Source organism: Loxodonta africana, chromosome 4 (genome assembly GCF_030014295.1).
Source record: "Loxodonta africana isolate mLoxAfr1 chromosome 4, mLoxAfr1.hap2, whole genome shotgun sequence".
NCBI lineage: Eukaryota > Metazoa > Chordata > Mammalia > Proboscidea > Elephantidae > Loxodonta > Loxodonta africana.
This window is the reverse complement of record NC_087345.1, coordinates 151059726-151072394: the sequence shown is the minus strand read 5'-3', so window position 1 is coordinate 151072394 and position 12669 is coordinate 151059726. Positions and strand designations below refer to the sequence as shown.

General features: G+C 40.6%; 1 protein-coding gene across 7 annotated transcripts in view; it reads right to left on the bottom strand.

Annotated features, from left to right (window-relative positions):
* CELF2 (CUGBP Elav-like family member 2) overlaps positions 1-12669 on the bottom strand; it is a 362155-nt gene that overhangs the window by 60791 nt on the left and 288695 nt on the right. For all 7 annotated transcript variants that reach the window (XM_064284844.1, XM_064284846.1, XM_064284847.1 and 4 more), the window contains exon 8: positions 9650-9713. In XM_064284844.1, coding sequence (XP_064140914.1) covers positions 9650-9713 — 64 coding nt within the window. The remainder of the gene's footprint in view (positions 1-9649; positions 9714-12669) is intronic.

Genomic DNA, 12669 nt, shown 5'->3' with positions numbered 1-12669 from the left:
TTATGTTGAGGTGTAATCCATAATGAAGGCTGTGCTATTTGATCTTCATGAGTAAATACTTCAAGTCCTCCCTGCTTTCAGAAAGCATGGCTGTGTTATCTGCTTATCACAGTTGTTAATGAGTCTTTCTCCAATCCTGATGCCCCATTCTTCTTCATGTAGTCTAGGTTCTTGGATTATTTGCTCAGCATACAAACTAAATAAGCATGATGAAAGGATATAACCCTGTCACACACCTTTCCTGATTTTAAACCATGCAGTATCCGCTTGTTCTGTTTGAATGACTGCCTCTTGGTCTATGTACAGGTTCTTTATGAGCACAATTAAGTGTTCTGGAATTCCCATTCTTTGCAATGTTATCCATAATATGTTAAAATCCACACAGTCAAATGTCTTTGCATAGTCAATAAAACACAGATAAACATCTTTCTGGTATTCTCTGCTATTGGCCAAGATCCATCTAACATCAGCAATGACGTGATACTTTAGAAAAATGGAAATGGAAGAAGTATGGAAGCTGCCTGGTGTTAGTGCAGACTCACCAGGACTCAGTAAGGGGCTTCTACTTCCTGAAAGCGACTTGAATGCACTTCACATTTCGGCAAGACCAGGGCCCAGGTTTTGAGTTATTTTGCGAGAGACGAGATACATTTGTACTGACCCATCTGTCCCCTCTTGACCCTCTTGTGAATAATGATGCCTCTAAAGTTTTAATGATATAAACCAGATGACCAAACTACATCACCAACAGACAGCTGGGCGAACAAGAAGGGGGTTTAATATTGAAATTAAAACCTACAACATGCATCTGGCACATACTAGTGATAAGCGAACTCATTATTCTAGGCTCAGGTTCATAGGCTCCTCCTCCAGGAAATCTCCTCTGACCCTCCCAAGATGGGGAGGATCATGGAGTAAGGACCATAGAATTCCAGAGCTAGTAGGAACTGTGTAGATCAGAGAGCTTAACCACTCATTTGGATCAGAGTTGATCAGGTCCTTGACCAAAGTCTCTTGGCCTGTGGAGAGCAGAATCTCCTGATTCCTGGTCCAGTGCTCTCAGCACCTCACAGCCTTCCTCTGAAGAAGACTAATAGTTTATATTTAAAGAGGGCACTTTCTGCGTGTTAGCTGCAAACTCCCTTACCTCTTTGTTCAAAACTTTTTGTGGCTCTCAGCATATCCTATTTTACATATTCTACTCTGTCATAATTTATAAGTATTTCTTACGTAACTAGATATTAAGTTCCTTGAGGACAAAAATTTTGTCTTATTCACCTTCAAGTCTATTTAAACACACACAAACACAACACTGTTGTATATATAGCAGGTAATGGGTAAGCCTGTGTTGGATGAATGAACAAAGCAACATGAAGTATGAAATTTTCATAACTTGTATTGTCTATAGACCTAACCACATTTTCAGTTTTTTCCATTCTTTGTTAATGCTTACAACGGCATCAAATATTGACTGTTTTCCTTCAATCATTAATTAATCCATTTTACAAATATTTATTAGGACCATATTAATTCCTTATCTCACCAACATTCATTAAAAGATAACACGTCCTGGAGCCTAGTCTACAACAATCAGTTTCTCTATACCATGGTCTCCTCTCCCTTTGGAATCCAAGGCCGAAGCCTTGTGTGTCCCCCTGTAAACCCCCTTTTAAAGTTTCCCCTTCCCACACTTCTCCAGCTGAGTCTTTGGCATCCTGTTCAGCCTTTCCCTGCTTCCACCTGGTAAGGTAAGGCTCTATGGCACCATGCTGGGGGTGGCAAACGCTGTTTAACCACCGCACTGCAAAGGGAGGGAGACACAGGCTGAAGAAAACAGAGGAGTGGAGAGACCACTACGATCCCCAGTACCTGAGGGATGTGGGAGAAGATGAGACGGGAGAACCAGTAAGGCATTTGCCATCCACCCACCCGCCTATCCTCCTACTAGCCAGAAGTTACTGAGGGGCGGGGGGCTTCAGAGTACAGCATTAATTATTACCTGCCCCTTCTATCCTATTCCTTTCATGGTCCCTGTGTGCTGTCCCCCTGCGGCTTTCTCAATCTGCCTGTCCCTCATCCTGAGAAATAAGGGCTCAGTACACCCAGAGGCTGAACAGGGCAGCTTCCGGGCCAACTTTTTTGGGTTAGGGTCTCCCCTTCCCAGCCCTGACCTCCCACGTTTCTGCTTTTCTCAATGCAGGGGCTGGCAGAGGCATCTCCTTCTTCACCTTATACTTGTTTTCCTAGGGCTTAGAATATACAATACTCTCTGCTTGGTGACAACAGTGATGACAATAGCAGCAACAGCTGCCATTTACTGGAGACAGCGCACACTGGTTAAAAGCAGGGTGGACTCTACTCTCAGACTGTTGTTGTTGTTAGCGGCTATTGAGTTGGCCCCTGACTCATGGGACCCCATGCATAACAGAATGATATGCTGCCTAGTCTTACGTCATCCTATGATTAGTTGGCGACAGGACCCTTGTGATCCATAGGGTTTTCACTGGCTGTGTTTTGGAAGTATATCACCAGACCTTTCTTCCTAGTCTATCTTATTCTGGAAGGTCCTTAGTCTGGAAGCTCTGCTGAAACCTGTTTAGCATCATAGTAACATGCAAGCCTCCACTGACAAACAGGTGGTGGCTGTGCTTGAGGTGCCTTGCCAGGAATCAAACCTGGACCTCCGGCATGAAAGATGATAATTCTATCACTGAACCTGGGTTTAAATCCTCCCTCCATCTAAACTAAAAAGAAAAAAACCCATTGCCGTCGAGTTGATTCTGATTCATAGCGACCCTATAGGACAGAGTAGAACTGCCCCATAGAGTTTTCAAGGAGCATCTGGTGGATTTGAACTGCTAACCTTTTGGTTAGCAGCCATAGCTCTTAACCCCTATGACACCAGGGTTTCCCCATCTCAGCGACTACCATCTATATCACCTTGGGCAAACTGCTTAACTGTGCCTCCAATTTTTCAACCGGAATCAAAAGTAGGATTTAAAACACACCTGCATCTTAGGGTTATGAGGCTAAATGAGTCAAGACGTGTAAAGCTCAAAGAACAATGCCTAGTGCAGAGTATGCAAACAAAATAAGCTCCATCAGCTAGAATACTAATTGTAATGGTATCACTTCAAATAATGATGATAATGGAAATAAAAAAATGTGTCAGACAAGATTCTCAGTGCTTTACATGTGGTCTCTTATCTAAGAGTCATAAGAAATCCACATGATGTAGGTACTATTATTATTGTGCGTGTAGGAAACAGGTATGGAGAGGTTAAAAACATTACCCACTCTCCAAGGGACAGTCCCTGAATGAACAGTTCCGGGTAAAGGTCAGGGGGAAGTCCCGCCTTCTTTCCCAGTGTACTGTCCTCTCCCTGCCCATCTGGCCTCCCTATGAATGTTCCTTCTGTCCTCTTGGTTCCCATCTGGAGCTCTTGTTCCTCCTCCTCCTCCTCAGGTCTTAGTCTCCCTTTACTTTGCCCCTTGGAGAAGTTTATGGGGGTAAAGTGAAGAGTGAGAGGAAGATAATAGGTGGCAGAACACAGGGTTTCAAAAGGAAATGTGGCTGAAACATTAAAAGTAAACTCTCACTCCCTCCACACATTTGCCTACAGTGGCCTTGTTAACCTGCAATTGAATAAAAAAAAAAATTTTATTTTATTTTATTTTAGAGTGAGGTATGTTATTCCAGCATGGCCAAGCATTAAGTCTTGCTTACTGAGAACACTGGATCTGAGAGATAGCATTTTAAAACACTGCTTTCTGTTCAGTGTATGGGTGCTTGAACCAGAGTGCAAGGGACTGCATTTGTGATCTTGTCTTCATCAGTAGCTAAGAATCGAGCCAGTAATCACACCCAAAATGGAACCAAAACCAAACCTGTTGCCATCGAGTTGATTCCGACTCATAGCGACCGTATGGGACAGAGGAGAACTGCACCACAGGGTTTCCAAGGAGTGGCTGGTGGATTCAAACTGCCAACCTTTTGGTTAGCAGCCTAAGCTCTTAACCACTGCGCCACCAGGGCTCTGGTCGCTCCATAGGCAGTCAAAATGGTGGATTTCTACTTCTGCTCATTTTGAATTCGTATTTCTTGGCCTTTTTTCCTTGGGGTGTGTAACTGCACCCTGTCCTTTTCCTCCCTCTCAACTCCTTTCATGGGCACCTCCTCATTTTCCACCCACCCAGTCATACTTTCTCTTTCTCAGCTACTCCCACACGATAATACTGAAAGGGTACCAGACTGACAGCGAGCGCATCACTCGAGTGGGAAGCAGTTCCGGCTTGGCAAGCAGCTCTTTTCTGAGAAGTAAAACGTTTAGCTTCATAAAGCACTCTACTTGGATGGACACCCCTCAAACTAGGTGCAATAACCTGAGTGACTACACGTGAAAAACATTTAAATACATTTTACGGAATCTAACAATGTGCTGATATCAAGAAGGAAAAAAAAAAAAAACCAGTTGGGAATACAGGGATTCGACATTTAATTCCTTACTTGGTAAAAAACATTCTTCTCAGAACAATGAAATTATGTACAAAACAGATGTACTATATGCCTACTTGAAACTTAAGATTTAAAAAAAATAATTTATAAGGAGAAGGGCATGAAAATTTAATTTAATGTTCACCTTAGGTAATTTTGTGTCTTATTGTTCATGGCAATTACCATAAATCTGCATATCAATAAGCAAGAACAGATGTCAGTTGTTACAAGTGCTTGCCAATCAGGTCTGTTAAAAAGTGACAGATGGGTGGTTATGGAACATTCTCGTAAGGCCTATTAGCACATTCGCAGGAAGTGCCTGCAGTGTGGTACTGCTGGAGACTCAGCTTTGGGAAGAACCAGGGATCTCTGCGGTCTAAGATGCACACTTCACGATTTTGGGAGTGTTTTCAATGCAAGATTCTCAGACCTACATACAGTTTTTGCAAAACTTCCCTCTTCTCCACTTGTGATGGACATTCTAGGATAGTCTTCAGAATGATAAAAAGATAGCTATTTTGTTGTTTTAAGCAAGTATTCACACTCTACAATTTTACTGTTACTTAGTTGTAGAAGGGAATTACTACTAACTTCACTGAATATCGCAGCCCTGGTGGTGCAGTGGTGAAGTGGTCGGCTGCTAACTAAAAGGTTGGCAGTTTGAATCTACCAGCTGCTCCTTCGAAACCCTATGGGGGCACTTCTATTCTGTCCTATAAGGTCGGATGGCAATGGGTTTAGTTTTTTTTTCTCTGAATATCAGAATTACAATGAAGTAGTTTCTTTTCTCCTCATCAACAGATACTTCTCTTCAGCCATAAATTCATAATCTCTATTAAACCAAACCCAGCACCGTCAACTCGAATTGCACAAACAAAATACAACCTGCTCCTAATAAATTTGAAATGTTTTCTGGAAGGAAAGAAAGCAGTTTTTCTGTAATTCTCTTTGAATCACTTTTTTTTTTCCCCTAGCAATTTTGGGGCTCTCTCTGGTGGCGTAGTGGTTAAGAGCTAAGGTTGCTACCAAAAGGTCGACAGTTCGAATCCACCAGGAGCTCCTTGGAAACCCCATGGGGCAGTTCTACTCTGTTCTATAGGGTTACTATGAGTCTGAATTGACTTGACAACAATGGGTTTGGTTTTTTTGGTTCTGCATTATAAATCTAAGGCTCTGACCTGTTTGGTATTTGGCCTGGTGAACTGCATAGGCATGTCACTACAGTTTGGGTTTATGTGAACAGGTCTGAATTTACTGTTGGTTCAAGGTTGGGGCCAACAGAGAATTCAGGTGTTGGATCAGGCTGACTTGGATTCAAAATCTGAATCTGCCACTAACTAGCTTGGTGACTTCGGGCAAGTTTGTTAGCCGCTCTCAGCTTCAGTTGTCCCACCTGTAAAATGGGGTACTAATAGTCCTTACCTCATAAAGCAGTTCTGATATTTGAAAATTCTGTATCCTAACCCACATTATGCCACACTTACTGGTGCTGTGGTTTTATGTACTGCACTTTTCCAATTGTAATTTAGTAACTTGAAGTAGTGGTTATGGCTGTGGCATACGGTGATGGTAAACTACATGGCTATTTCAAGTAGCTTTGTTAAAAACAAAACTGTGAAATATACTACCCTTGCTTATCTGCCATGATGCTCTCTTGACACAACAGTTGTTATAAAAAAAATTAAGGACCTAAAAGCCAATCTTCTCTTCTTCCTCATCCTTCAAGAAAAAATCCAGTTTCTTAGCCCAAACTCTCAGATTCCAAATTCCTGAGATTTCAGAAATTCACTGAACACATACCACAGCTGAGTGAGAAATGGACACATTTTTAGAAGCTTCGGGAGGAGAAACAAAATAACTGATTTCAAGGATACACAAAAGGTATACTTAAAGGCATTCAACTTATAAAAATTTGATCCTAATCCATTTTCTACTTTGAAATCCCATATATAGTAAAGGTTTCTCTTTTATAAAATCATGAAATTTTAGTCTGAAAACACTGAAAGGTTTCTTGAGGGAAAAAAGTATAGTTGATATCTAATTTTATTGATGCAACGACTTAAGTACCTTGTTATCTAAAATTTCTTTTTCTGTTTCTTTTTTTTTTTTTTTCTCCTCAAAGAGAAAATGTTTTACCTCATGTAAGCGAATCATTTTAGACTCTGGTTATAAACGTCAACCTCCTGAAGGATAGGCCATTATGTTTTGAAAGCTGTCCACAACAAAATATTATTGCTTTCCGAAATGGTATTTCACTCTCTTTGGTGCTAGTGTTCCAAGCTGGACTATATGAATTTTACACCTGGAGTTTATTATATGCTGCTGTAATACATAAAAATTGCATTTGAAAAGGTACCTGGCTACTTACACTCCATCACAATATCAATCACTCAACAAGCATTTTAACATCAGGTGGGGTTTGGGCTAAATGACCTCTTGGATTCCTTCAACCCTTGTAGCATATTGTCTCTGTATATGACTACGTGCCAGGTGCTCAGCTACGTGTTTTACATTACACAAGCCTCTCTATCTTCAAATCCTCAGTAACCCATACATGAAGATAATGGCATTAATTTATATGTTTTTTGGTTTATATGCAAGGCTAAAGTCAAATTTCTTAATTCAAAACCTGAGCATTTAACTTAAGCTTCACTGGGGATATTTCCAAAAATATAAATTTATGTGTGTTGATTTACAAATTTATTCTTCACTCTTCCACTCAAAATTAGTCCTGAGCATCTCCTCTCTGTGGCAGAACTCCCCTAAGCACTGAGTCCGTCAGCTGGCAGGCCATGTCCTCTTGGAGCTCAGAGTAAAGCATGGGGCATTAATGAGTCTGGAGACAGTTATAGTGTTCAGAGAGGTGAAGGAGGAAGATAAAGAAGTGAAGGGCTTCAGGGGAATGCAAAAGAGGGGCACCCATTCCACATCTGGGGGAGCTGGGAAAGCTTCCTCTAATAAGTGACCTCTATAACCAATCTGCCATGTCCACTTTACAATACTGGCCTAAATTACTGGCAAAGTAAAAAGTTAAGCCCTACTTTTGAGAGAAGACAAAAGAGTAGGAGGACATAATTTTCCTTCATTGGAAAATAAATACCCCAAACCATATGCTTCAAGTACTGAGGAAGATGAGGCCTGAGTATTCACATGAATGAGGGGCCCCCTTTGCAGAAACTGCCAAGCAGACAGAGCCCTGACATCTATATGCTTCACACTCCAAACACTCAAGATGATGGCAGATAACTGACTTTTCAGCATTTGATTTCACAGTCTGTGGAGACTTAGTATGCTGCATTTAATAGGTTGAAGGTTTGAGAAAAGGATATTTTGGAAAGCCCAGAGCATTTACAGAATGCCTTTAAATTAGCCATCTGCTCCATGGTACCTTATAAGTAGGCTCCCAGATAGACTTAGTTTTTTAAATGAGCACACAGGGCATGTAAATGCTAACATCGTGACCTGTAGTTGGCAACGCAGAGAAGCACACATGCTAATGACAAATGACAGGACACTCCAACTACGCAGGAAGACACACTTGGCAGTAGCCTCAGGACCCAGTGACCTTCTCTGCATAATTCAACTGTGGGAGTGGGAGAGCCTGAGGCTCCCTGTAAGGAAAGCCCCTACTTTTGGATCTGGCTGGGTCCATAGTATTAAAGGAAAAACCAATCTTCCGTCGGTAGAAACTGTGACCAATCTTAGCATTTTTGTTAGAGCTTGCCATCTGGAGGTTTGTTTTCTTTTAAGACATAGAAAACTCTCTGAATCTCTCTCTCTCCAGTTCCCTATACAGGATGGAAAATAAATTAACCATTCAATGTGATTATTAGCTCCAAGGCCAGCTTCCCAAACTGCATTCGTATAGGTACTGATGAATGATAAATTATCATGTTAGGATATATATTTTTCCTAATAATCCAAAACCTGTATTAAAACAGAACAAGCAGTGCCAGCAGATTTCAAGCTCAAAGAATAATTCAGCAGTATTTTTTATTGTAGGCCAATATTTTTTTTTTATGTACTGTCAAAACAACAAATCCCCTTAAGAGGGTGATGATCACGAACACTCATGGGGAGAAACCCATGTGTACTCATTGAAAGTCTTTCAAGATCATTCAAAGTGAAACCAACAAACAAATCAAGAATATGTATTTGAGAAAAAAAGGGGGTGAGGAAAAAGGGAGTTTTCATAGTGACAGATGAAGAAATCTGGCTTTTATTCTGTATATGCAGGTTTCCTTTCATTGATTCAGGGTGTCCTTGATTAAAACAAACAGTGTTAGATTCTAATATGCCAAAAATCTGTTCTTCTTGCCCTCACTCCCCCACCTTTTTGGAATTAAACAAGGAGAAAGCTTTGTAACTGCTCCTCGTGGCAGGTTAATGGGCACCTGTGTTCTGATTTATCACACATGCTGCCTTCCCTGGCACCATGTTAAGTTAGGATATCAGCATGGAAGGTTACACAGTAGGAATGACCTTTTACTAATCACTGCACCTCAGTTACTACTGGCACAGCTCATTATAAAAAAGAAATCCTTCAATGAGCTGGCTTTCAAATACAGTCACACTTTGATTTTCTCGAGAACAAAGATTATACTTTCACATAAAAGCTTCTGATGCATAATTCTGTCAACTGGGGTACGAAAGTTAAAAAAAAAAATAAAAAGGCATCCTGTTAATTGTCTGTGGTTATCGAGGGACTGTACAACTGTATCAAAGATAGGCCTGCAATTTTGTCTTTCATTACGGAGGTCAGGACATTTTTATTGACTGCCTATTATGAAAATTTTAGAGGGATGTCAACCATTTTGGCTGCTCCAGATGTGGGAATCTTGTTGGAAATCCCCCAGTCATCAATCCCATTTTAAAGACGCTATCCAGGACACTATGCAAGAATTCACATCACTGTTTCATAACTGTTGCATAACTCCTTTAATAACTGTTAGGCAAGATGAAGGGTGGATAGGAATTCCAAGAGGAAGGAGACTTCAGAGCAGCTGATTCTAATTTTAACACTCAGCTAGAAAGCTAATAGGCTGATAATTACCCTCTGTTCTCCTTTTCCCCTGCTTCTTTGCCCTCTCAACCAATCCAGAATTCAGACAACAGCCTGGTCAAATGGAAACACGCACGCGCTTCAGGACTCACCAGCCATTTGCTGAATGCCGCTGAACGCACCCAGGTTGCTCGAGGAGGTGGCCTGCTGCAGTAGCTGCAAATGAAAGTAAGAGTGTGCCGTCAGTGCAATGTTGAGGAGAGAAGAACGTAACTTTCAGATGAAATCGTAGGCAAATTCAGTTTCCTTCACGTTTATATAGTTGATTGCTGCTGCCTACTGATGGACTGAAGGCTCCCAGAGCTGGGGCTGTAAATCCATATTAATGTCTAATCTCTATTAAGAAACACAGACACTGGGGACACTCAGTAACACTGCTGCCTTAAAACAATTAATCAATTTACTCTTTTTAACAACCAGGTGTTAAGTCTATTGAAACCAGCATAGTGTGACTAATTATATCTCTCTCTAGTTTAGTAGCTACCATAACTCATCTCTGTCACTCACGGTACATTCCCTCAACCTCTTCTACTTCTCCTTCCCAGTTCGGGTTCCTATATGCTTCATTAGAAGCACGTGGATTCACTGACTCTCAGGCCAAGAGAAAAATCACAATAACCATGTACATGAATCTATTTATTCATAGCTGTAGAGTTACAGCCATAACTACATGACCAAGGAAATAATCACCCATTTTAACATGGTCTTCACTGGCAGAGAGAAGATATTATTTGTCAAAACTTGGAAGAATCTAGTGCCATGTACATTGAAGCTATGCATTATAAATATTAGAATTAAAAAAAAAAAGAAATTACCGGTAAGGTACATGTGGAAAAGCCTCTGCATTTTCCCCTAGAGCTTTTGAAAAGTACAAAAATCTTCCGACATACATCAGTGAGTGCTACATGTTAAAGGCACGTGCTTCCTGTAGTAACGTCTACTTATCTGTCCAAGTCAGCCAAACTACAGGTTAACTTAGGTGGGAAAAGGAGCCTGCCAGACTAATTGACTAATTTATTGATATGCCCTTTTTGGTAGGGTAGATCAATACATGATTTGTGTGTGAGGGCAAGCATATAGTTATGTCCTGTATTCAAATGTACATGGATCTTAAAAAGCATAGACTTACCAAACTTATTGAAAATGTGTTATAATATTATGTATATAGAAGAAATAAGATAAATTGACTTTTAAAAGTAGTTGTCAGAATGTACTTGAGTTCTGCAATACATAATAGAGAGAGCACTGTTGTTTCCTTGGGCAAGAATAGGTCTCTTTGGTTTAATAAGAAAAAAACCTGTACAATTGGATCTGACTCAAAAATGGGCAGCTATCAATTGACTTAAAAGCACAAAGTATAGCAGAGTATTATTGGCTCATGAAATTTAAGTCTTAGGTTCAATGAAATTAACGGGCTTAACATTAAGTTATTAAAAACCAGAAAAATGCCTGTAATGTTCACTCCATCCCTCCTGACAACTTGGAATATACTACCCTAGGTGTTACACACGCTCACATACAGAGGGAGAGGGAGAAGAAGAGGGTGGAGCTAGAGATTAGCAATTTTGATAGACAGAAATTTTATTTGGTTAGACTTTCTGGGTTTCCCAACCTCTTGTGCTTGCAATCCCTACCTCCTCTTTATATTAGATATTTAAAAAAAACTAAAGCTAAGTGAAATTAAATTAGTTTTTAAGCTATTTTAGAGAATAATACCTTTTGAAGTATGTGGAAACCCTGGTTGCCTACTGGTTAAGAGCTCCAGCTGCTAACCAAAAAGGTCAACAGTTCAAACCCACCAGGCGCCCCCTGGAGACCCTATGGGGCAGCTCTACTCTGTTCTATCTAGTTCACTAGGAGTTGGAATCCACTCTACTGGCAACGCTTTTTTTTTTTTTTAACTGAAGTAAGTAGGAATACCTGGAGTGTCATTAAACCGTCACCAAGGATTATTTCCATAGATAACCCCTCTGGTGATCCAGGGTCAGAATCTTTCTCTCAACTGAGACATAGGACATGCCTTAGAGGCCAACTGCCCTTCCCAAGAAATGGATTTCTAACTTCTATATCTAGAGTTTAATGCGTCAGGATATTGGGAGAGTTGGAAACCCTGGTGGCATAGTGGTTAAGTGCTACAGCTATTAACCAAGAGGTTGACAGTTTGAATCCGCCAGGCGCTCCCTGGAAACTCTACAGGGCAGTTCTACTCTGTCCTATAGGGTCGCTATGAGTCGGAATTGACTTGATGGCAGTGGGTTTGGTTTTGGATTTTTTACTGGGAAAGTGAGCACTCGAGAAGATGCAATGGAAGTGAGAATAAATAAGAAGAGATGTACCATGTACTTACATATAGGAGAGAAATAACAGAGAAATTATTATAGGCAGTCCTTGGGTTATGAACAAGATCCATTACTATGTCTTTAAGAATTCGTAGGTAAGTTGGACCAAGTGCATACGGTTCTTATTTAGCCTTACTTTCTTTCAAGAAAAGGCTCGAAGCTTTTTCAATGATTTAAAAGCTGCAGGTGCAGCAAGGGAAGGTGATTGTGATGAAGAATTTGTTTTCAGTAGGGGATGGATCCTTTCTAAGTGAGGGAAAATTTACATAATATTGAAAGGCAAGCAGGAGTTGTCTATAAGTCCAACGTTCATAATCAGGGGACTGCCCGTACAGAGAGCCACTGCCTATCTTCAGCATTACTGTCCTTGTGAACAGGACTGCTGAGGGCACACTGACTCATACACTGATGAAACCTGCAAATTGGGTAAAACATCTGTAAACAGGAAGCTGGAACGTGAGGTCCCTTACTATTTACTGAGGATGGTCTGGAAAAAATGATCAACTATCCAGTTTTTAGTCAGTGTCCTTAACACTGACCTTTCCCCATTCTTATAACTTCTCCTACACCCCTCCTCAGACACTCAGGTTGGAAAAGAATCTGATAATCACATTCAATACGTCTTCATTCTAAAAGGTATTCATATTTTTTTTTTTTTTTTTTAGACCTTAAGCCATTAAAAAAAAAACTTCTGATGGTTGTGTACAAGAACTAGTGAGTCAGAAGGGATAATCTGGAAAAGGGGCAGGGAGGTTTTCTTCGCACTCCTAACT